Here is a 24,002-nt window from a genome sequence, read left to right as displayed (position 1 = left end):
TAAAAATTTAAAACATTGAAGATAGAATTTTAAAGATAAGATAGATGAATAATAAGATAATAATTAATAGAAACGATAAGAAAAATGAGAACGGCATAGTGCATAATTCAATTGATTGGGTAACACAACCAATCGATTGAATTGGGCAAATCCATATTACTTTGAAGACTTCAATCGATTGGGCAACACATCCAATCGATTGAATTGTGAGACTTCAAGTTGCTTTGAAGCTTTCAATTGATTGGATAATATAAATAATGATTGAATTATAAAGAACCCACATTCTAGTCATCATTCAATCGATTGGGTAATATAATCAATCGATTGATTTTTGCGAAAACCATACTGCCTTGCAATTTCAATCGATTGTTTTATGATAACCTGAAGTCCAATCCAATCGATTGAGTTATGGAAACTTGAAATTCAATCAATTGATTCTCTCTGAAACACAATTTCACAACGCTCGAGGGATGTAATGGATCAAAGATAAACTTTTAATCGATTAGGATTGCCAAAAAGTTATTACGATCAATCGAAGATCTAATTTGTTATTGTTTTTGTTTTTGATTGTTAATAAACATAATAGATGAATGATAAAATAATAATTTATAAAATGAAAAATAGTTTTTATAATTAAATAAAATATATGGAGTTAATTTGTAATTAAAATTAAATAAGGACTATTTAACAATTATTAAAAAACTTAAAAAACATATTTTGTTATGGGACCATTTAATTCTGGGACCATCTAATACTTTGCCTAATTTTTTATTAAAGCAAAAAATTATAAATTTTTAAATATCACTCTTTTGAAATTATATTTTGACCAAAAGTCATATAAAAAATAATTTTTATTAAATTAAAAATTAAAATATTTTTAACCCTTATTTCTTGCTTGATGAAATCATATTTTGCACCAAATAAATTTAAAAAATAACTTTTTATTAGAAAAAATTATAAATTTCTAACCCTTTTTTTTATTAAAGAAAATATTGTGAATTTATAAATGAGAACCAACACTCTTTTTAAATTATATTTTGATCAAAATTTAACTAAGAAATAGTTTTTATTAAAAAAAAATTAAAAAATTATAACCAATTCACTCATCGATTTCAATTAAAGTTTTACTACAAAATTAATATACAAACTTTTTTATTTAAGAAAAATGTTATAAATTTTTTTAACATATCCATCACTCTTCTGAAATTATACTTTTTGTTGTAATTCAAATAAATAAAAATTTTAATTAAACAAAAATTAAAAAATTTCTCACACATATTCTTCACCCAATTAAAATTTTATTTTGCACCAAAATCAGTTAAAAAATAATATTTTATTATAGAATAATGTTACGTTATAAATTTCTAAAAGACGGTTGTCACATTTTTGAAATTATATATTCTCATACAAATTTTTTTTTCTTAAAGCATAAATTAAAAAATTTCTAGCCCATTATTATTCTTATACAAACAAAAAAATATTTTGTACCAAAATCAATTTAAAAAATAATTTTTTATTAAATCAAAATTTATAAATTTTTAAACGACTCCAATCACTCTATTAAAATGATTACTTTACAAAATTTTATAAAACGTAAAATTTTATAAAATAAAAAAATTAAATTATTTCTAACTTATTTCTCTCACCAGATTAAAATAATATTTTACATAAAAAAATAAAAATGTAATTTTTGATTAAAACATAAAATTATAAATTTTTAAATGACTTCCATCACTGTTTTAAAATTATATTTGGATCAAAAGTTATATAAAAAATAATTTTTCACGAAACCAAAAATAAAAAATTTCTAACCATTTTGTCTTACCTAGTTAAATAAATATTTTACATCGAAATGTATATAAAATATAATGTTAGATTAAAGAAAACGTTATAAATTTCTTGAACACCACCACACTCTATTGAAAATATATTTTGAACGAAATTCATAAGAAAAAATTTTGTTAAAGGAAAAATTAGAATATATCTAACCCATTCATCTTACTTGATTAAAATAATATTTTAATTCAAAATCAATTTAAAAAATAATTTTTGATTAAATCAAAAGTTATAAATTTTTAAATGACTCCCATCACTTTTTTTAAATTATAGTTTTACCAAAATTTATAAAACATGTTATTTTATTAAATAAAAAAATTAAATTATTTCTAATTCATTCCTTTCACCAAATTAAAATAATATTTTACATAAAAAAGTAGTTTTTGATTAAAGCAGAAAATTATAAATTTTTAAATAACACCCATCACTCTTCTGAAATTATATCTTGACTAAAAGTTATATAAAAATAATTTTTTATTAAAATAAAAATAAAAATATTTCTAACTTTTTTTCTTGCTTGATTGAAATCATATTTGCATCAAATAAATTTTAAAAATAAATTTTTATTAAAGAAAATATTATAAATTTCTAAATGACAGCCCACATTTTTCTTAAATTATATTTTGACCAAAATTTATCTAAAAAATAGCTTTTACTGAAGAAAATAAAAATTTTTAACCCATTCTCTCATTCGATTAAATTAAAATTTTACTCCAAACCAATATACATATTTTTTTATTAAAAAAATGTTATAAATTTCTTGAACATATCCATCACTCTCCTGAAATTATAATCTTTTATCTGTAATTCAAATAAATAATAATTTTAATTAAACAGAAATTAAAAAAATTTCTCATGCATACCCTTCACCCGATTAAAATGTTATTTTGCACCAAAATCAGTTAAAAAATAATATTTTGTTATGGATAGCGTTATAAGGTTTTAAAAGACACCCATCACATTCTTGGAATTATATTCTCATACAAAAAGTAATTTTTTTTAAAGCACAATTAAAAAATTTCTAGCCCCATTACCCTCACCCGATCAAAATAATATTTTGTACCAAAATCAATTTAAAAAATAATTTTACATTAAATCAAAAGTTATATATTTTTAAATGACTCCCATCATTTTCTTAAAATTTTTTATCAAATCAATTTAAATAATTTTTTAAAAAATTATAATTTCAAAAGAGTGATGGAGTCATTTAAAAATTTATAATTTTTGAATTAATAAAAAATCATTTTTAAATTAATTTTGGTACAAAATATTATTTTGATCAGGTATGAATAATGGGGCTAGAAATTTTTTAATTTATGCTTTAAGAAAAATTGTTTTTTGTTTGAGAAAATATAATTTTAAGAGTGTGATGGGTGTCTTCTAGAAACTTATAATGTTATTCAATAATAAAATATTATTTTTATATGATTTTGGTGCAAAATAAAATTTTAATCGAGTGAAGGGTACAGTATACATGAGATTTTTTTTTAATTTCTATTTAATTAAAATGATTATTTATTTGAATTACAATAAAAAATATATTTTCAAGAGAGTGTATATGTTTAAGAAATTTATAATATTTTTTAATAAAAAAGTTTGTATATTGATTTTGGAGTAAATTTTAATTTAATCAAATGAGAAAGTGGATTAAAAATTTTTTATTTTTCTTTGATAAAAACTATTCTTTAGATAAATTTTGGTCAAAATATAATTTCAAAAAGAGTGTTAGTTATCATTTTAAAATTTATAATATTTTTTAATATAAATTATTTTTTATGTTTATGTTGTGTAAAATATGAGTTCAATCGGAGAATAAAAAAAGTTAGAAATCTTTTAATTTTTACTTTAATAGAAATTATTTTTTATATGATTTTTAGTCAAAATATAATTTTATAAAAGTGATGAATCTCATTTAAAAATTTATAATATTATGTTTTAATCAAAAATTACTTTTTTAAAATCATGATACAAAATCTCACTTTAATAGGGATAAACCGTTATCTTATAACGTAGTTGTAAGAATTGGACCGATCGGTCAGACTGAAAAATTAGTGAATCAGCCATTGGATCGGTCCGGATAGTTCAAAAGACCGAATAAGATTAGGAACCGGTGAAAAATTGGTTTGATCCGGCAGATACTGTAAAAATCGGTGAACTCGCCGGTTTTAGAAATCCGAACCGGTTCAGAATTAAAGAAAAAAACCCTAGGCCTATCCGTAACCCCACCCCACCCTCCCAGCTCTCACCCCCACACACAGAAAGCAACCCCCCCCCCCCCTCTTCTCTTTCCCCCATCTCTCTGACTCTCACCTCGGTTCACCGCCACCGCACGCTCGCTTCCGTGCCGCGCCTCTCGCCGGATCCACTGCATCGTGTGCTCGCGAGTCGCGTCTCCTCCGGATCCACCGCATCCTGTGCTCTCGCCGGATCCATCGCACGCTCGCGTCTCTTCCGCTCGTCCGCCATCACTGCACCAAAGGCCGGGTGTGCTCCACTGCTCGCGTCTTGCCTCGCTTCCTGCAGCTGTGCTTCCTGGTGAATGCTTGCGTCTCGCTGCGCCGCTCCTCCGTCCCTCCCTCGCTTCTCTTCTGCGATTATTGCTGCCTGCACTTCACTGCTTGATTCTGCCGCTGCAACAACAGTCAACACGTAATCTCTTTTTTTTTTCAGTTATTCTAATATTCTATATTAAGTTTTAATAGTTGATTCATTGATGTTATTTCTGTTAATTTTATTGTTGTTTGATTTATGAATCTGATTAGATATGACAGAGGTTGAACTTGAAACGTTGAAATGGTTGAAATGTTATTGTTGTTAATTTTATTGTTGAATCGGCTTATGAACTGGGTTTGCTGACTATGAATATGCAGTGATTTGTTGAGTGTTGAATTGGTTTATGAATTATTTTGATGATTATGAATGATTTCTTTGATTGTTGAATTGGTTTATGAATTGGTTTTGTTGACTATGAATATGCAGTGATTTCTTAGTGTTGAATTGGTTTATGAATTATTTTGATGATTATGAATGATTTCGTTGATTGTTGAATTGGTTTATGAATTATTTTGCTGATTATGAATGATTTCGTTGATTGTTGAATTGGTTGATGAATTGGTTTTGCTGACTATGAATAGGCATTGATTTGCTGAGTGTTGAATTGGTTTATGAATTATGTTGCTGATTATGAATGATTTCGTTGATTTGAGTTTATGAATTGGTTTTGCTAACTATGAATATGCAATGATTTTGCTGATTATGAATGATTTCGTTGATTGTTAATTGGTTTTATTGATTATGAATACGAAGTGATTTTGTTGAGTGTTGATTGTTGCTGATGGAATGATGTTGAATTTTTTTAGATGCTCCGACTTTGAAATTATTCATTGGATATAGTTTATGGATTGTTATTCTTATTCTATCAAATTAAGATATTATTGTAGTAGTAATGATTAGTTTTATGTTTATTTTCGTATTAGTTATATTTAGAATTTGAGACTCGATTGTTGTTAAAATCTTTGTGAAGACATGCATACCGAATTTTAAGTTTTTTATTATTTTATATTTTTATTTAAATAAGACTTAGTCAACCGGTTGAACTTGTGACCCATCGGTTGAACCAGTGACACAATGACCCAGTAACTGACCGATTTGATCCCCGGTTCGGTTTTGACAATTATGCGTGGGATTATTTTATGGTGGAAACTCAGGTGCAGTCGACTTCACGTGAAGTTGATACCTGAGAGTCGTTAGATGATTTGACTGATTTGACTAAATTTTCATCTAACGGCTCTCAGATATCAACTTCACGTGAAATCGACTTTACCTGAGTTTTCACCTTATTTTATTTGCTTCAATTTTGGTAACCCACCCCAATTTTCTTATTTGCTTGTTCGTATTCTCTCTTTTTCTCCTCCTTTTCAAGATCTATGCCACCTTGTCGATAAATAAAACCATTCAGGCATTCAATAGATCAGATCTATTCTTGAGTTATGATTTACTCAATTATTACTTGTATGATTCACATCTTACTATGTTTTTGTTACAGTTGGTGTAAGAAAAAGTGAAGAATAGTGCATTCTAACGTGTGAAAATGGTAAGGGATCTTCAATTCTGATTCTTGAATGAGTTTTTTGTCCGTTATTATTTTAATTTTAATTTTATCTACTGAGGGCAAATGCTTTTTTGGTTTTTGACATCCATTTTACACATTTGTTTTCAGTCTGCGCTATTCAATTTCCATTCGTTCCTTACTGTGATACTACTTGGAATATGTGCCTGCACTTACTTCAAGATGCAGTTTCCAGCAGTCCTTGAACAAAGAACTGGGTATGTATTTGCATCTATATACATACATACATACATAGATACGTTTCTATATATATTACTGTTCGTTCATACATTTTACCTTTCATTGTTGCTTTTTGTTGATCCAGGATTTAGTAAAAAGTGATAGTGATAGGTAATAGATATAGAATAGATTGCACTACGGTAGTGTTTATGGAGATGTTGAACACTTGAACTGTTGATTATCCATTATGGCTTCATCTAAATACATATGCTTTCATTATGAATGTTGCTTTTTGGTGTGTTGTTGTGAGGATATAGTATTCACTTTAGGGTTAGGATATTAATCTATGTTTCTTGGAGCAATTCAATTTGCCCACATGTTCGATGACTAGCTTTTACTTATTACTAAAATGGCATATGTGATACTCTCTTGATTTTTAGATGGAGGAGAATGGAAGAATAGGGAAGCTTTAGTTCAGCCATGAAAATTTCTATCCCATTTTTAGCCTTCAACCAAAAACAGCCTTTTTCTAAACCTTTATCAGTTTACCTTGTTTGGGAACTTATCTAAACATCTAAACATGGAAAACAATTGGGGATAATAGTTCCTTGTCCTCAATGTACTCCCTAGTCTTCCTAATGTTATTTTTATCGAAAATTTTAGAGTTCTCTTAATCATCATAGTTATTAATCTTGAATACTAAAACAGAGCAGCTGAACCTTAATATGCTTCAATAGGATACAGGAGAGTGAGATTGTTATCACATTGAAGAGTAAGGCACAAGATGCAAACATTTATAAATAACACACAATCATCATCAATCTGATGCAAATTTAACAAGTCACTACAACAGAAGTCCTGTAGCATAAGTGAGTAAACAAATTACAGAACCAAAGCATAGTTATGTTTAGGTCTCTAGGACTTAAAGTAACTTATGTTTTAAAACCCTAAACATGCTCATTGGTTGGAATAATTGTCTTCAATATACTACACGTAACTTTCCATGTTAATTTCATTGGCTTATTCCTCCTTTACATATTATATAGGTTCTGTCCCTATGATCTAGAAAGACTTGAACTAGTTTTCTTCTTCACTTTTGCTTGCTGCCTCACGTTTTTTATAGGTGAACCAGTCCCAACCACATCAACCCTAAGTCAAAGTATCATTATGAAAAATCAACACATCTCTAGCACATTCTCCATTTCCATGGGATTGGATCCTCTCATGTTAAATTTTCGAATGATCTTATTGCTTTTTCATCGTTATTTCTTTTAGAAAAAAAAAAACACCCAATTTGGTCCTCAAGGAATTCTAAATCGGATGCTTTGGTCCCCAATATTTATTCACTATAAGTCCTCAAGAATTACTCCCGCCAAACAAATTGGTCCTTTCGTCATTTTGAAGGGGGACTAGGGACCTATTTGTCCAACACATTGAAAATTTGATTGAAAGTGACCAAGGGACCAATCTATCCGACAAGAGTAACTCTCAAGGACTTTTGGTGAACAAAAATTTGTTGGGGACCAAAGTGTCCGATCTGAAAATTTGAGGTATTTACTCTTTCTTTTATGTCATTCTTGTCTGGGTCCCATTTTTAAAATCAATGGTGAGTAATCTCACATGATAATGACTTGTGAACATCTAACATTTGGACGATCTGTTCCCTTATCTTGATTCTTGACTCATTTATCCTGCCAAATACTCTTTGCTTTGTTAAATGTTATTTTGATATACTTAACTAAATCCAGGTCGTACAAATTTGGTTGCTAAATCTTTTTAGTGGGCGATTTTGATCTAAAAAACCTTTGAAGAAACACAAGCAGAATCGGAAGGGTAAAAGAAAAAAGAAACTATACAATCCATAGGAAACAGGGGTCTTGGATTTTTAGTCTGCATAGTGCAGTAGTGGCTGCTATATGGTGTGACTTTTGGTTGTGATTGAAACATGTGTTGATACACCTTTAGCATCATAGCTTCCCCATGGATGGTGTGCGCATGACTGCACCATTATTTTCTGTTATTGAATAGAGTCCCTAATTTTAACGATATCTGCGGTTACCCTTTCTCTTTCTACAAATGTTTGATAATATTCACTTATTCACATGTGAATTTACATGTTTCGTCAATCACAATTCTTTTTGGAACCTTCACCTAGTTATATTATGTTTTGATTCTTTGAATCATTGTATATATCTTTTGGATTTTGCAAATGTGTTTGCTTTCTTCATAGCATATGTTTAGATCTTGCTGAACAAGTGACACTAATCACTAATGACAAGTTCTTTTGCGACAGATTTCGTGGGTTCTTTTGGAAGGCGGCAAGAATAGGTAACAGTCTCCTATTTGATTTACTATTGGGTGAAGTTTCATTTTAATTTTTCATGTGCACTTTCAAATTTCTGGTTGTTTTCTTTGTTTATGCTATGGAAATGACTGGAGCAGAAAGAAGGGTAGGGAAGAAGCCATATCTGCATTTGGGTTACCATGGATTTGTATTTTATGTTTCCCTTTGCTTCTGTAAAAAAAAAAAAATTCCTTTTTATTTTTGGCTCCATGTGATTGATGCTCTAAAGATTTCTCCATTTGTCAATTTATCATGTATTGCTATTTTTCTAATCAATCAGTTTGTTAACCCTAGTCCAATCCTGACTTATCAAACCATAGTTAGTTGTACTTGCACCTTCTTACCTTTAAACAAGAAGGATATGGACTCTTAGTGAGTGTTTATGACTTACCTTTCTTGGTTGAAAATCTAGGGATATAATAATTCATTATGATTTTATGATGGATGCAAATAGAGAAGGTTTGGATTTTAGTCGTAATCTCATTTTATTTCTGTGCCAATATTCATCTTTTACAACCTCAACCACTTCTATAGATATTTATGTATCTTTTCTATAAATCCTAGCTATGTTGGAGCATTCCTCCTTCGAAATGCATTTTAATGTCCTGTGATCACAAGGCTAAATTATGGTGGAATCCTTGAGTCCTAGCTTTACCATTGTGGGGATGTATTGAGGAATATATTTTTGTGTTAGATATTTATTTTGCCCAGAAAGCTCTAAAATGAAATGCTACAAAGTAAGTGAGCATAAAAAATATATTTGATTGGATGATAATCAGTGATTTTATCTTCTGGAGTTGTTGCTGAAACAGGGGAGCGATTAAGCCCGTGGGTATCCGTAGGTTGCTTTATGATGGGTGTTTCAATAATCTTCTTCTGAGCTACATGGTACCTCTATTCAGTGGTAGGTTTTCTCTTTTAAACATACAAATATCCGTAGTCATGAAATTGATATTATTGCTTAATGTGTAATTTTGTTCCCCATAAAATAGTTTTTAAGAGTTCCCTAAACCACATAGTGACTTGTAAGGCTGTGTTGTTTTCTGTATAATAATGTTCATAATTCAACCGCTGTAATCTTTTTGTAACTCTGATTGGCGTATTCCCTAACAAATGTTAATTGTTCAATGTTTAACCTGTTAAAGAACTTGAATCTTAATCTGATGGATGTTGACTTGGTGATTGTTGATATTTTACCATTATCGTTCTCTATATATAGCTTCTCAAGAACACCCTTATGTATTGTAGACTTTTGCTTGCTGTTTTAGCGAAATTATAGATTTATGTTAAAATTACATGTTTTGACTTTTTCCTTCTTCCATGCCTTCACACCCTCCTGTCATATAAATGTTATTGATCATGTTAGCATTTATGTGACTGTCTGTGTGTGTGTGTGGATCATGGGGTTGATGTTGAGGAGAGAAGCAGACTCAATAGACATAATTTAGTTTATTAATAGAATGTAGCATAATATTGTGTATCGGTTCTTTTATTAAGTTGAATATTTCTAATAATATTTCATGAATTTGCAGGGTCATCCATTCTATGCTCTAGTGCTGTTCTATATGCTGAATGATTTGCAGGACCTGGAATTAGTTTGTACTTGCATATTTTTACGTGAGAGCCCTATGAACTTGTTCCTTGTTTCAAGCTCATTTATTAATTTACCCGATTCATTTATTAATATCTGTGTCTATTTTCTCCAGAGGCATACATTTATCATTGTGGAATGTGCATTTTATTTTTCTCCTAAACCTATTTGAACTTCCCCCACTGGTATTCTATAAGCTTCGATATGAGGAAAACTAAGCCAACAATGTTTCAATTACTCTTTCCTTCTGATAATATCAGTGGTTTTAGTAATTTGGTTCATCTTGTGGGATGATCATTTATGCTTTGCTTAGTTGGAAAGAAGAAAGAAAGTTGAGAGGAAAAAAGTAGAGGAAGGTAGGAAAGGTAACTGAATTTTTATTCTTCTAAGATATGTGGGATGAAAGGAAAATTTTGGACATTTTTAATAAATAAATAAAAGATAAATATTTTTAAAAATAAAATATAACAATTTTAAATTTAATTTCTTTTTTGAAGGGGGGGAGATCGGGCAGTCTCCTCCCGATCTGGGCACACATAGGATGGGTCTCACCTAATTATGAGTTTATATATATATATATATTATTTTTTGTAGTAAATTTTTATAGTTATAAAAATAAATTTTAACAGTTTAATTTAATTTAATTATTTTTTAAAACTAATTAATTAAATCAATAATTAATTGTTTAATATTATTTAAGACATACTAAATCATAATTTCGAATTAATATTATTTAATTTAAACTTATAAATATAATTTTAAATATTAAATGTAAAAATTTAAAATTAAATGATTTGATTTAGATCTATTTAATTAGAGAAAGTTAGAATTTTAAAATTATATTTAATTTAAACATAGCTTATCAATGTGAAGTAAATTTTCATTTTCTTTAAAAAAGATTTTGAAGGTAAATATTATGATTTGAAAAGAGTATAACTAATTAAATTATAAGAAAAATAACTAAACAATTTTTTTTTATATGATAACAAAAATATTAGAAAAATTTTTGTCGAAAAAATTTAAAAAATATTGAAGATAGAAAGAAATTGAGGGAATAAAAATAAAAGTGTGTATTTAATATTTATAGAGTGATAATATATTACCGTTATTACTCCTAATATTCACTATTTAATTTTTTCCAAATGTTTTATGAAATATGGCAAATATATATTGGTATTTTTTTTTTTTTGTCTCTCTTCAGAGGAGCTTTACTTCCTCGAACTGTGAGCAAGGACAGACATCATTTTTTCTCCAACCAAAAAAAGTTTTTCAAAGGTCTTCATATCTCAGAACAAAGATTCTAAAAAGAATGCATTGAAATTGCTCTAAATAATTTTAGCAAGGAGCATATAGACTTATTTTTTAATAAAATATAATTCTATATTGGGATGATTCATTTTTGAAAATAAAACTAATCCAACGTTTAACCTTTTGCAAAAAACCTAATAACTTTTAGCCTTCAAAAACTACTACTCTCATGTAATATGCATCACTCCTCCATCCATCCACCGATCTTCTTCAAATGATTGAAATAAAAGCTTTCTTCACTGTATTTTTGTTAAAAGGCTATACATGGAGGATATCTATGAAGAAACATGTGAAAGTATTAAGGAGAAAATTATGAAACCAAGAATAAAGATAAAGCTAATATCCAAGGCAAGAAAGAGAATCAACAAAGTTCAAGGAGAGCTCAGTTTAAAAGAGAAAATCAACAAGAAAATAGGGGGGAAAAAAATCAGCATGGACCTTGCAGAGATTGACCAAGACATGAAGAATTCAGAAAAACAAATTAGTTCTCAATGAATGCCACACACATGTATCTGAACAATCTGATCTGACATTCTTGGTGTTCAAGTAAAGAAACATAGTTAATTAATTATACATAGTACCTTTTCACTTTTTCAGTTTATCCCTCCTAACTTGACTTCATTTTTACTCATTTACCAGTAGCATAGGCTAAAATTAAAGGCTTTATATAAACCACAAGAATTTTCAACTTTAGAATATGTTCTCTCATTTTACGTGCAACTATATTCCAAACTCTAATTTCGAAGCAGCAAAAGAAATTAATAAGTGAGTTTCCCTCACACATCTATGTGTGTTCATCAATACTACTACATTATATTATTGTTGCTTATTACAAAATATTATGATATGATATACTAGGCTTCATTATTATATTAATTGCTCTAGCTAAATATTTGTTGTTTTATTAATTTGTCAAAATATCATTTTAGTTGGCTAATCATTCGGTAATTCTTGTTAGATGGAATTATTGCTTTAATTTATTCCCGTTAAGAGATTATTTTTGGGTAATTATATATATTTTCGAATATATTTACATAACCATATATATATCATGGTGTTAATCTCTTACTTATTAAACTTGTGTATGTGTTCTGTTTTAAAGTGTATCCAAGACTGAAAGTGAGAACCGAAGATCAAGACGATGATGATGATTTTTCAGAAAGTGATAGTGAAAGTAGGGTGTTCCTGAAGTTCATTGACTCCCTACATTTTGAAGGTAATTTTGTTTTATTTAAACACAATGTCTTTCTTTTTTCACTCCTCCAACAATTTGTTTTCTAAGCGTTGACTTCAAAGTTCCAATATGAAATTGATTGTGCATGTTTTAGGAGAAGATAACGAATAATGAGTTTTGTTCAAAATTTCTAAACGAAGATAACCTCTAATTAAAGTATGAAATTGTTCGTTAGACCGGGTCTGGAACGGGTCGGGTTCTGCGTGAGAGTGGAAGGCTGGGAGGACTTGCCAGGAGCGAGGTGCGAACAGGGTGCTTCCGAGCTGACGATGTGTGGAGGGGGAGTGCCACCTGCAAAAAGGACTCCAACGCTCAAGTTAGAAGTCGTACGAAAAAGGTGGCGGTTAGATTTAGTGTGAGTGACGTACCTGGGGGAGAGGTAAGCCCCTCCCCTTATATAGTTTGTACTTAGGACGGGTACCACATGGCCAGACCCTCTTTCTTAGAAACTTCCTATGCTAGCTATCTAGGCTCACGCGAAAGGGGACGTCGTTCGGGTCACCTCCTGATTTGGATTTGGTAACCCGTCGGGTCGGGCGGTCATCCGAGTCCAGATCTTAGGCTTGATGGGCTGAGCCAAAACAGAAATATTTACTATTTTGACTAACCTTATATTTATTATTACTATAATCATTTAATTTATTGAAAGGAAATTGTTTAGTGTGCTAATAAAATAGAAAAATTTATTTGCAAATCACTACATCAGCTTTGGGCAACCAGTTTAGACACTTATATTGTATTTTTTATTTTATTATTAAAAAAAAAAAACTTAACGTTGAGAACTTCAGCTAAAAAGGATTAAAAGCTAAAATAAGTTAGTTAGATACTTCTCCTAAACCAGCCAACATTTTCAACTTGGTTAGGATGTGAAAGTTTCACTTGTTTGTTGTTTCTAAACATTTTCTACCTAACTATACGCAAATAATAAATGGAACTATACTTCTTTTGTTTTGTTTTGTTTTTTTTTTTTTCTTGTAAAAAGTTAGCTTAGATAGCAAAATTTTATATGAAACATTATATCGATTTAGATTTAATTACTCTGTTAGTCTCTATAATTTTACTAAATTTTCAATTAGGTCCTTATATTTTTTTTAATTGGGTTCTTGTACCGTTTCTAATTTTATAATTAGATTCTTTCTACTCTAAAAAATATTAGAGTCAATTGAATATTTCTTTGCAAATTAAAATTTTAAAGTATCTATAACTAAAAACCTAACTAAATCTTTGACCATATATTTTTTGAGAAGAATATTCTGTTCGTTTTAATATTTTTTACATGAAAATGATCTAATTATAAAATTAAAAATAATATAGGAACTTAATTGAAAAAAAAATATAAAAACTTCATTACAAATTTGGTAAAACTATAAGGACCAATAGAATAATTATTGGGTTGGATCTAATAAATCCATAGTTTTAAAAATCGAACTAAATCAGCCTGTTCGATTCAATTAACCAAAAAAAAAACTACAAAACTAATTCAGTTCAGATAAAAACTTCTTTGTCAACTAAATTAGTACAAAAATTTCAAAAACTGATAAATCGGCCGAACCGATCCAGTTTTTAGCAGTTAATTTTAATAAAACACAAAAAAAAAACGTATGTTTTGTACATATATGTACTATTTTATTACATGTAATTTAATTTTAATTAAATTTTTAAACTATTAAACCTCTAATTTAACCGATTCAATAGCTGATTCGATTCTTAGAATCTTGAATAAATCATATTATGATTTACAGGAATATTGAAGAATAGCAAACAAGTTGGTGAGAGGCCAAAACAAATTGCAAGATCTAATTCTGCTGCCTTACGTCCACGTGCAGTTCTATCTAGTCCCGGTAAATTCTCGTTAATTAGCGAGAAAATTATGGCTCATATTATGTGAAGACTAGAGGCTTAAATAAACTTTTGCATTATTATTATTATTATTATTATTATTATTATTATTATTATTATTATTATTATTATTATTATTATTATTATTATTATTTTAACCTTAACTGAAACTAAGATTTGACCAACCAATATTCTAATAAATGACTTAATTAGAAACGTTATTTTCGTTTCAGAAAATGATGAATTAATTGGAAGCATAAATGACTTGGTCAACAAGGAATCTCGAGCTCATAGACAAAGGGATGTAAGAGTGAAGGTGGGAAATCATGAAGCTAAAGTCTCGTCTAACCAAGTTAATAAGATTGGAATTCCAAATAAATTTAACAAAGAGGGAGATGAGGCATTGAAATGCAAAGATCCTCCCAGAGCAAAGTGCACTCTTAGCAACTTTTGATCTTAATGGCTATAATAATAATACTTGAAAGGAGAGACATCATTAACCTTGTTGGTTGGAATTTTTTAATCCATTCTAAGTTCATTTGAGTCTGAGTTTACGAGTAAAATTTACAATAACGTTTTTCTGACCTTCGAAAATGGGTGTCATATTAAAATTAGTTTGGGTCACTATCATTTCTTCTTATTTATTTATTTATTCAAATATGCTCCAGGAATTAAAAAAACAATGCCACCGATATGAAATACAGATATAGTAATTTCGATGTGAATTGCAAATATTTCATCTAAGTATAATACACATAATTAGTTGGTTTTATGATCACTCACTTATATAATGGTACTATTATATTTTTGATTCTCCAATTTACTAATAACACTTAAACATAAAAGAGAGAATTTTTAATACTTCAAAATATATTTACTAGTTAATGAATTAAACATTTTACCAACCTAAGTTGGTTTTTTTTTTTTTTTGTTTATTCAAACGGTATCCCCAACCCGACAGGTTAAGGATTAATCTGTCACGAATCTGAGCTCCATTTAAGGATTTGCCGCTGACCAATGAGCTGTTGCATGCACAACGTGGGATTCGAACTCCCGACACTTGCTTAAACGGACGAGTGAGCTGATTACTCGACCAACCCAAGTTGGTTAAGTTGGTTATTTAATATCTAGAGTAAAATATCGTTTTTGTCCCCAACGTTTAGGGTAAGTCCCAAAGTTGTCCCTAACGTTTCAATCGTCCTATTTAAATCTCTACCGTTTCAAAATTGACTCAATGTTGTCCTGCCGTTAGGGATCTGTTAACAGAATTGACGGCGAAACGAAATTGAGACAATTTTGAAACGTTAGGGATTTAAATAGGGCAAAAACGTTAGGGACAAAAACGATACATAAAAATAAATTTTAATTTAATTTTATCTTTTAATAATATTAATTTTTTACTGTACATAATATTCAATTATTTTTTAATTACATCTAAATAAATTACATTTAATCACATTATTTTTAGTTTAAATAAATTTATTTTTTTTATAATTTTAAAGAATTCTGATACATTAGAGACAAAATGTATCATTTATATTTTATTATATATATATATATATTATTTTTTTCTTTTCTGCAAGTTTATATACTAGTCATCCTACAAATATTTTATGATAACTAAAAAACTTTAAGAGTAAAATTATAAAAAAAATAATTTATTTAAAATGAAAGTGTTCATACCTTGGCCCAATAAATAGGGCCCAGGATCCAAGCAAAGAAGCCCAACCCGAAGGGTTGGCTCTCCCCCCAGTACCAGCCTTCATCCCAAGAAGTCGGTACTGAACACGACCTGCTCCAAAGAAGTCGGATACGAGGGTTAGCTGGCAGATAACACTCATTCGAATGAGTAATTTCCCCTAGAAACTCTCTAACCACTTCATAGAGCCATATCTTAACCTCCCTAAGATATGGGAACGATTATCCGCCTAAAAAGATGGCACTACTTCAGCGGTGGTTATTGGTTCACCACTATAAATACACTGACACCATTCAGGTATCTCTAAGTTCCAATACTCTCTAACCTGCTCACACTCTTGCTAACTTAGGCATCGGAGTGTCTTTGCAGGTACCACCCCCCATTCTTTCACACGTACAAGTCGGACGGAGGAACATCGAGTAACAGATCCACTCGAAAGCCACCTCCTTCGTACGTTTGGGCCAACCAACACCATCCAGCCCATTAATCTCCGGTTACCCACCGTAACATTGGCGCCGTTGCCGGGGACCCGAGAGATCAACCAGTGATGGCGAATAGATCCCCTGAAGAGGGTCATGTGGAGACAGATTCTGAACAAGAGAATCTGAACACTGAAAACAATGAGGCAGACCAGACCCTTCACCAGGAAGCCAATGATCAACACAGGGAAGGCACCTCCGGAATCAAAAATCCGAAGGTAAATTCCTCGGAGGGGCGCGAATCAGAAAAAGAAGGACCATCCCACGCAATTGAGCTCATGGGATTAGTCCACAGTCGCCTCGAGCAGCTAGAACAGGAACGGGAACGACAAAAGGAAACCGAAAAGAACCTAAAAGAGGAGATGGAGCGACGAAAAGAGTTAGAAAGAAAACTCTTAAAGTTAGAATCCTCCCTCAAAGGTCAGAACTCCCACGACGGTAGAGAAGATTCGCCCTTAGGGGAGAAAGATCCTTTTAGCGAGGACATAATGAGGGCAAAAATTCCGAGAAACTTTAGAAGTCCCGATATGGACCTCTACGACGGAATCACTGATCCAAAGCATCATCTGAGCAACTTTAAAAGTCGGATGTATCTGGCTGACGCTTCTGACGCTACGCGATACAAAGCTTTTCCGACAACCTTGTCAAAAGCAGCGATGAAGTGGTTCGACAGCCTCCCTCCGAGGTCGATTACCAGTTTTGAAGACCTCTCAAGAAAGTTCTTGATGAGGTTCTCCATCCAGAAAGACAAAGTAAAACATGCACCAAGTCTCCTGGGAATAAAACAGGAGGTCGGGGAGTCCTTACGGGCCTATATGGAAAGGTTCAACAAAGCATGTTTGGAGATTCAAGACCTGCCCACCGAGGCAGTCATCATGGGGCTAGTCAATGGTCTTAGAGAAGGTCCCTTCTCATAGTCCATATCAAAAAGACACCCCGCCTCTTTAAGTGATGTACAGGAAAGAGCTGAAAAGTACATCAATATGGAAGAAAATGCTAAGCTAAGAGATCCAAGTTGGCGACCTGGTCACCCTCCCTCAACGAAAGAGAGGGAGAGGGAAGTTAAGAAGAAGAAAGAACTCGGCCTCGATAGGCCAAGAAAATATCACTCTTATACTCCACTGAAAGTTCCTGTAGTGGATGTATACAGAGAAATTTGCAATACTGAAAGGCTGCCGCCCCCCAGACCCATTAAAAATAAAAAAGGAGGGAGCCGCGGCGACTACTGTGAGTACCATAAAATATATGGTCACTCGACAAATGACTGTTACGACCTTAAAAATGTGATAGAAAAACTGGCTAGGGAAGGTCGGCTTGACAGATATCTCACGGAAAGGTCGGACAGTCATGGGAAGAGAAAGCGAGATGATACGGATAGAAGAGACCCACCACCACAGACTCCAGAGAGACATATCCATATGATCTCAGGAGGGTTCGCAGGAGGGGGGCTCACCAAATCATCTCGTAAAAGACATCTCAAGAGAGTTTACCAGGTCGGAGAGGGGTCATCCGACCTTCCAACCATTTCATTCACAAAGGAAGATGGGCGAGGAATAATCCCTGGGCACGACGACCCAGTGGTAATTACCATGATCCTGGCAAATGCCCATCTCCACAGAACACTAGTAGACCAAGGAAGCTCAGCGGACATCCTCTTTAAGCCCGCTTTCGACAAACTAGCTAGGGTTAGATGAGAAAGAGTTAAGAGCCTACCCCGACACCTTGTACGGATTAGGCGACACGCCAATAAAGCCACTAGGATTTTTGCCCCTCCACACCACCTTTGGAAAGGGGGAAAAATCAAAGACTCTGAGTATAGACTTCATAGTCATCGACGTGGGGTCGGCCTATAATGCTTTAATTGACAGAGCTACCCTTAATCGACTCGGAGCGGTGGTATCGACACCCCACCTCTGAGGTCGGGGATAGCAACGGTGAGGGGAGATCAGAAGTTGGCAAGGAAATGCTACAATGAAAGCCTAAACCTGAGAGGAAAAGGCAAAGAAGTTCACACAATAGAGCTCGGTGGAGCAAGGATTAAAGAAGAGCTGCGACCACGACCCGGAGGAAAAACCGAGGAGATTCAGGTCGGAGAAGAGGAAGGAAAAACACTCACATAGGAACCAACCTGGGGGAAACCCTAAGACAAGAGTTGACTAAGCTCCTAAGAGATAATTCCGATCTCTTCGCCTGGAAAGCCTCCGACATGCCTGGGATAGATCCCGAGCTCATGTCCCACAAGCTCTCGGTCTACTCGGGATCTCGACCTGTACAACAGCGAAGACGCAAGCTCGGCCCAGAGCGAGCTTTAATAGTAGAGGAGCAAGTACAAGCGCTCCTAGAAGCCGGTTTCATCAGATAAGTCAAGTATCCAACATGGCTAGCCAATGTAGTGCTAGTCAAAAAACAAAATGGTAAATGGAGAATGTGCGTCGACTACACCGACTTAAATAAGGCATGTCCCAAGGACCCTTATCCACTACCAAGCATTGACGCCCTAGTAGACTCTAGCTCAGGGTATCAATACTTGTCGTTCATGGACGCCTACTCGGGGTATAACCAAATCCCGATGTATGAACCAGACCAGGAAAAAACATCATTCATCACGCCCAGAGCTAACTTTTGCTACGTGGTCATGCCATTTGGATTGAAAAATGCAGGGGCCACATATCAGAGGCTGATGAATAAGGTGTTTGCCCCTCACCTAGGGAGCTTAATGGAAGTGTACGTCGACGATATGCTGGTAAAGACCAAGAAAGAAGTCGACCTCTTGTCTGACCTTTCAGAAGTCTTTGACACCATAAGGTTGCACGGGATGAGACTAAATCCTGCAAAGTGCGCCTTCGCGGTGGAGGCAGGAAAATTTCTAGGATTCATGCTAACACAAAGAGGGATCGAAGCCAATCCCGACAAGTGTAGAGCTATCCTGAAAATGAAAAGCCCGACTTGTTTGAGAGAGGTCCAACAGCTGAATGGCCGGCTAGCAACTCTCTCCAGATTTTTGGCAGGATCAACAATAAGATCCCTTCCACTGTTCTCCCTATTGAGAAAGGGACACCAGTTTGAATGGACTCCCGAATGCGAGGAGGCGTTCCAGGAGTTCAAAAAGTTTTTGAGCCAACCTCCTATTTTGACCCGACCTGTAGCCGGAAAAGACCTCGTCCTATACCTATCCGTGGCAGACAAGGCTGTCTCAACAGCCTTGATAAGAAAAGACGAGGACGGTCAATACCCAATCTATTTCATCAGTAAAGTTCTACAGGGCCCTGAGCTAAGGTATCACAAATTAGAGAAATTTGCCTACTCCTTAGTGGTAGCCTCTCGAAGGCTACGGCCTTACTTTCAAGCTCACACAATAAGAGTCCGCACGAACCAACCCATGAAGCAAATCCTCCAAAAGACGGATGTTACAGGAAGAATGGTTCAATGGGCAATAGAGCTCTCCGAGTTCGACTTGAAGTACAAAACTCGGACGGCGATTAAAGCCCAGTGCCTCGCCAACTTCATTGCAGAATATGCAGGGGATCAAGAGGATAAACCAACTACATGGGAACTCTATGTAGATGGATCCTCCAATAAAACAGGAAGCGGCGCAGGCATAATATTGGTAGATGAAAGGGGAACCCAGATAGAGGTTTCCCTCAAGTTTGAATTCCCAGCTTCAAATAATCAGGCAGAATATGAAGCCTTGATTGCAGGATTGAAGCTGGCAGAAGAAGTCGGTGCTACGAAGGTGATGATATACAGTGACTCTCAAGTGGTGACCTCCCAAATAAGTGGAGAGCATCAGGCAAAAGACCCAAATATGAAGAGATACTTGGAAAAAACTCTGGAACACCTTGGGCGCTTTGCAGAAATCGAGGTCACGCACATAACTCGGGACCTAAATAGCAGAGCAGATGCCCTATCCAAGTTAGCAAGTACCAAGCCAGGAGGAAATAACAGAAGTCTGATCTAAGAAACTCTCCAGGAACCTTCAGTGGTAAAAATGGAAGACAAACAAGAAGTCTTTGAAGTGGTCGGATTAAACCTCGGAGGAATGAACCCCTTAGTCGAATACCTGAAATTCGACATCCTCCCCAAGGAGGAAAAGGAGGCCAAGAAAATCCAAAGGGAAGCACAACACTATACCTTGGTGAAAAATATTCTCTATAGAAGGGGGATATCAACACCATTGTTAAAGTGTGTACCGACCTCAAGAGCCACCGAGGTATTAGAGGAGGTACATAGTGGAATCTGCGGGAACCATCTCGGAGCAAGGTCATTAGCCAGAAAGGTGATCCGAGCTGGATTCTACTGGCTAACCTTGCAGAAAGATGCCACAGACTTTGTGAAAAAGTGCCAACCGTGTCAAATGCATGTAAATTTTCACGTGGCCCCCCCAGAGGAGCTCATTAGTATCACCTCCCCATGGCCCTTTGCAAAATGGGGAATGGATTTGTTAGGTCCTTTTCCCCAGGCGCCAGGACAAGTCAAATACCTAATAGTGGGAATAGATTATTTCACAAAGTGGATAGAAGTAGAACCACTGGCCACCATCACTGCACAAAGAAGTCGGAGGTTCCTCTACAAAAATATAATCACAAGGTATGGGATACCTTATTCCATTACCACAGATAACGGAACCCAGTTCACCGACTCCACCTTTAGAAGCCTAGTAGCCAGTATGAACATCAAACACCAGTTCACCTCAGTGGAACACCCACAAGCCAATGGGCAAGCCGAAGCAGCCAACAAAGTCATACTGGCAGGGCTGAAGAAAAGATTACAAGATGCGAAAGGAGCTTGGGCTGAAGAGCTCCCACAAGTACTATGGGCTTACAGAACAACCCCCCAATCTGCCACTGGAGAAACACCCTTCCGACTAGTTTATGGCGTAGAAGCCATGATCCCAATAGAGGTCAATGAGCAAAGCCCAAGAGTGATTTTCCACGACGAGATCGGGAATATACAGGGGCATAAAGAGGAGCTCGACTTGCTCCCCGAAATCCGAGAAGAAGCCCAGATAAGAGAAGCAGCGTTGAAGCAAAGGATGACCGCGAGATACAACAAAAAAGTCATTCGAAGGAGTTTCACCCCAGATGACTTGGTCCTAATCAGAAACGATATTGGAGTCAACAAATCGGGGGAAGGAAAGCTCGCTGCTAATTGGAAAGGACCATACAAGATCAACGAGGTCTTAGGAAAAGGCTATTATAGGGTAACCGACTTCGACGGCAACGAGTTACCAAGATCATGGCATGCTTGTAATATGAAAAGGTACTACAGCTAAAAGCAAACCCTACTCCCTGATGTACTCTTTTCCCAATTTCATGATTTTTTCTGAAAAGGGTTTTTAATGAGGCATCATAGTAGGGGCTAAGGGAAAATAAATTATCAAAAGCCCTTAGTAGCAATAAGGTACCTCCTCAATTAATAAAGATCTCTTTCATTTTAAATATCTCTTTTAAATTCCCTTTTTATTCTCTTTCTATGAAACGCGCCGATTTAAGCTCGACAAAACGTGAAAATCCCATGAACCGACCTAGATGGTCGTCAGGATAAAACGACGAGGTACAAGTCGGCGTAAAGAGGCTATAGAAGTCGATCATGATAAACTCGGGAGCAGTCCGACTCATAAGTCGGAATGCGAAACCGAGTAAAATTAAAATGAATCGCAAAAGTAGCCTAAGTCACGAAAAACTCAATAAAACAAAATTGAGTACTAGGAATAACAAAAAAGAGATAGGAAAAAAACTAAGAAAAAGTTGTAAGGCTGCCTTGAGGATCAAAAAGATTCAGAAAAGCAGGCAAGCCCCAAAGAATAGGGTTTTTCCAGAAAAGATCAAAAGAATAGAAAAGCATGCGCGCATAAGGTAACTCAAAACCCTTATCCAAAAAGGGCATTTATTTAAAACGCTAAATTAAACCCTTATTAAAAAAGGGTATCGTAAATTGTTTTGTTTACGGCCTTAAAAGGCCAAAAATTTTTCAAACATCAACAAATAAATATAAAGAGTTTAAAAAGGGGGGGTCCACAGGCCGGACCCCCAATAGCCAACAAATTACTTCTTTGCAAGAGGAGTAGAAGGATCACCACCACCAGGACCAGGAGTTGGAGAGAAAGTCGGAGGAGCGGCAGAAGAACTCGGAGCGTCCTTAGAGCGAGGAGGGGACTCTATGATCCTCTGCCCCCGAGTCTTCAAATCAGACTCAGACTCCACCACGGGGACAGGAGGATCCACGATGGCACCATCAATAACAATCTTATCAGGGTCCAAAGGAGAAAGGTCCAAGTCAGGAGCAATGACTCCGACCTGCTCCTTAAAAACCCTCCAAGCCTCATCAGCACCATCCGCAATAGAGTCCTCCAACTCGGTATAGGCCTTCCGGGCATTCAGCAAGTCATTCTTTACAGACACAAGATCAGCAAATAAACTGTTGTAGCTGGCTTGCGCTGCCTTCCTCAAATCCACCTCCATGTTGCATTGGGCTTGCAACTTCTTCTCCTTCTCCCGGAGGCTGTCCCTCTCCTCCTTCAGCTTGGCGACTTTCCCCTCCAACTCCCTCTCGTGCTCCTGATATATGCGAAGCCTGCCTTCCAGCTCCTCGACCCTCGAGGTCGTCCCTAAAGAGCTGAGAGGAGTCTTCTCAAATATATCTAAAAGTTTACCACAAACTCCCGCCGTCTTAAGACTCTCCTCAACCACAGCAGTGAGGTAGTGCCGAACAGAAACATCATCCATGCTCATACGAGCATGGGGATAAATGTTCTTTTGGACGAACGCAAGAGCGTCCGCCTCACCAGAAGTGCCAGACTCTAAGGTCTTACGCTTCCTCTTCTCTGGCTCAGGAGTAGGTCGGACGGTGGGGGGGTGGCAGAGAGGAAGCAGAAGAGGAAATCACAATAGGTTAGGAGGGAGTCCTGACGTTCCGAGGAGGAGGAGGAGGAGAGACAACTGCCCTAGCACCACCAGACCTGGCACGAGACCTCGCCTTGGCCTCCTGAACTCTTTGGTAAGACTCCTGGGCATTTGTTTTTGCCATCTCTGAAAAAAGTAACAATTGATAGATTAGACAAGTCGGAAGAATTAATCAGACAAGTCGGAGAACCAAATGAAAGCTACCTATTTGTGCCTGGATAAAACTTGGAGACCCCTAGAGAAACTTTTTTGTGTCCAAGTAGGGAGACCTCCCCCAAATTTCTCGGAGGAACCCCACAATGGCCGCCTCCACCTCATCCAGGTCGTCAAGACCATATTTTTCACAAGGGGAGGCCTCCAACCAGTATAAAGGAAAGCGGGGGGAAGAATTGTCATCCAGGAAAAAGGGGTGGTGACCCTCTACAGCTTGCACTTTGAAAAAATAGTTTTTGAAGTCGTGGAAGGATTCGTCAAAAAAGGTG

The 24,002-nt window shown here is 34.6% G+C and overlaps 1 protein-coding gene across 1 annotated transcript; it reads left to right on the top strand.

The window, feature by feature from the left end:
- Positions 1-8,417: 8,417 nt before the first annotated feature.
- On the top strand, positions 8,418-15,055 carry LOC107625085 (uncharacterized). The gene is made up of 6 exons (XM_088506380.1): positions 8,418-8,452; positions 9,281-9,372; positions 10,001-10,085; positions 12,470-12,583; positions 14,344-14,442; positions 14,674-15,055. Exons 3-6 carry the CDS (start codon positions 10,034-10,036, stop codon positions 14,892-14,894), a joined length of 486 nt encoding a protein of 161 aa, XP_088362506.1. The 5' UTR covers positions 8,418-8,452; positions 9,281-9,372; positions 10,001-10,033; the 3' UTR covers positions 14,895-15,055.
- The last annotated feature ends 8,947 nt before the right edge of the window (positions 15,056-24,002 follow it).

This window comes from Arachis ipaensis, chromosome B2 (genome assembly GCF_059453495.1).
Source record: "Arachis ipaensis isolate K30076 ecotype BB chromosome B2, ASM5945349v1, whole genome shotgun sequence".
Classification (NCBI taxonomy): Eukaryota; Viridiplantae; Streptophyta; class Magnoliopsida; order Fabales; family Fabaceae; genus Arachis; species Arachis ipaensis.
The sequence above is the reverse complement of the archived record's forward strand: the minus strand, read 5'-3'. Positions and strand labels throughout refer to the sequence as shown.

Coding starts and splice junctions, on each gene's coding strand:
- LOC107625085 (XM_088506380.1), top strand. CDS start 10,034: ATGCTGAATGATTTGCAGGACCTGGAATTAGTTTGTACTTGCATATTT. Junction 10,086..12,469: donor TTGTACTTGCATATTTTTAC/GTGAGAGCCCTA, acceptor TCTGTTTTAAAG/TGTATCCAAGACTGAAAGTG. Junction 12,584..14,343: donor TGACTCCCTACATTTTGAAG/GTAATTTTGTTT, acceptor TATGATTTACAG/GAATATTGAAGAATAGCAAA.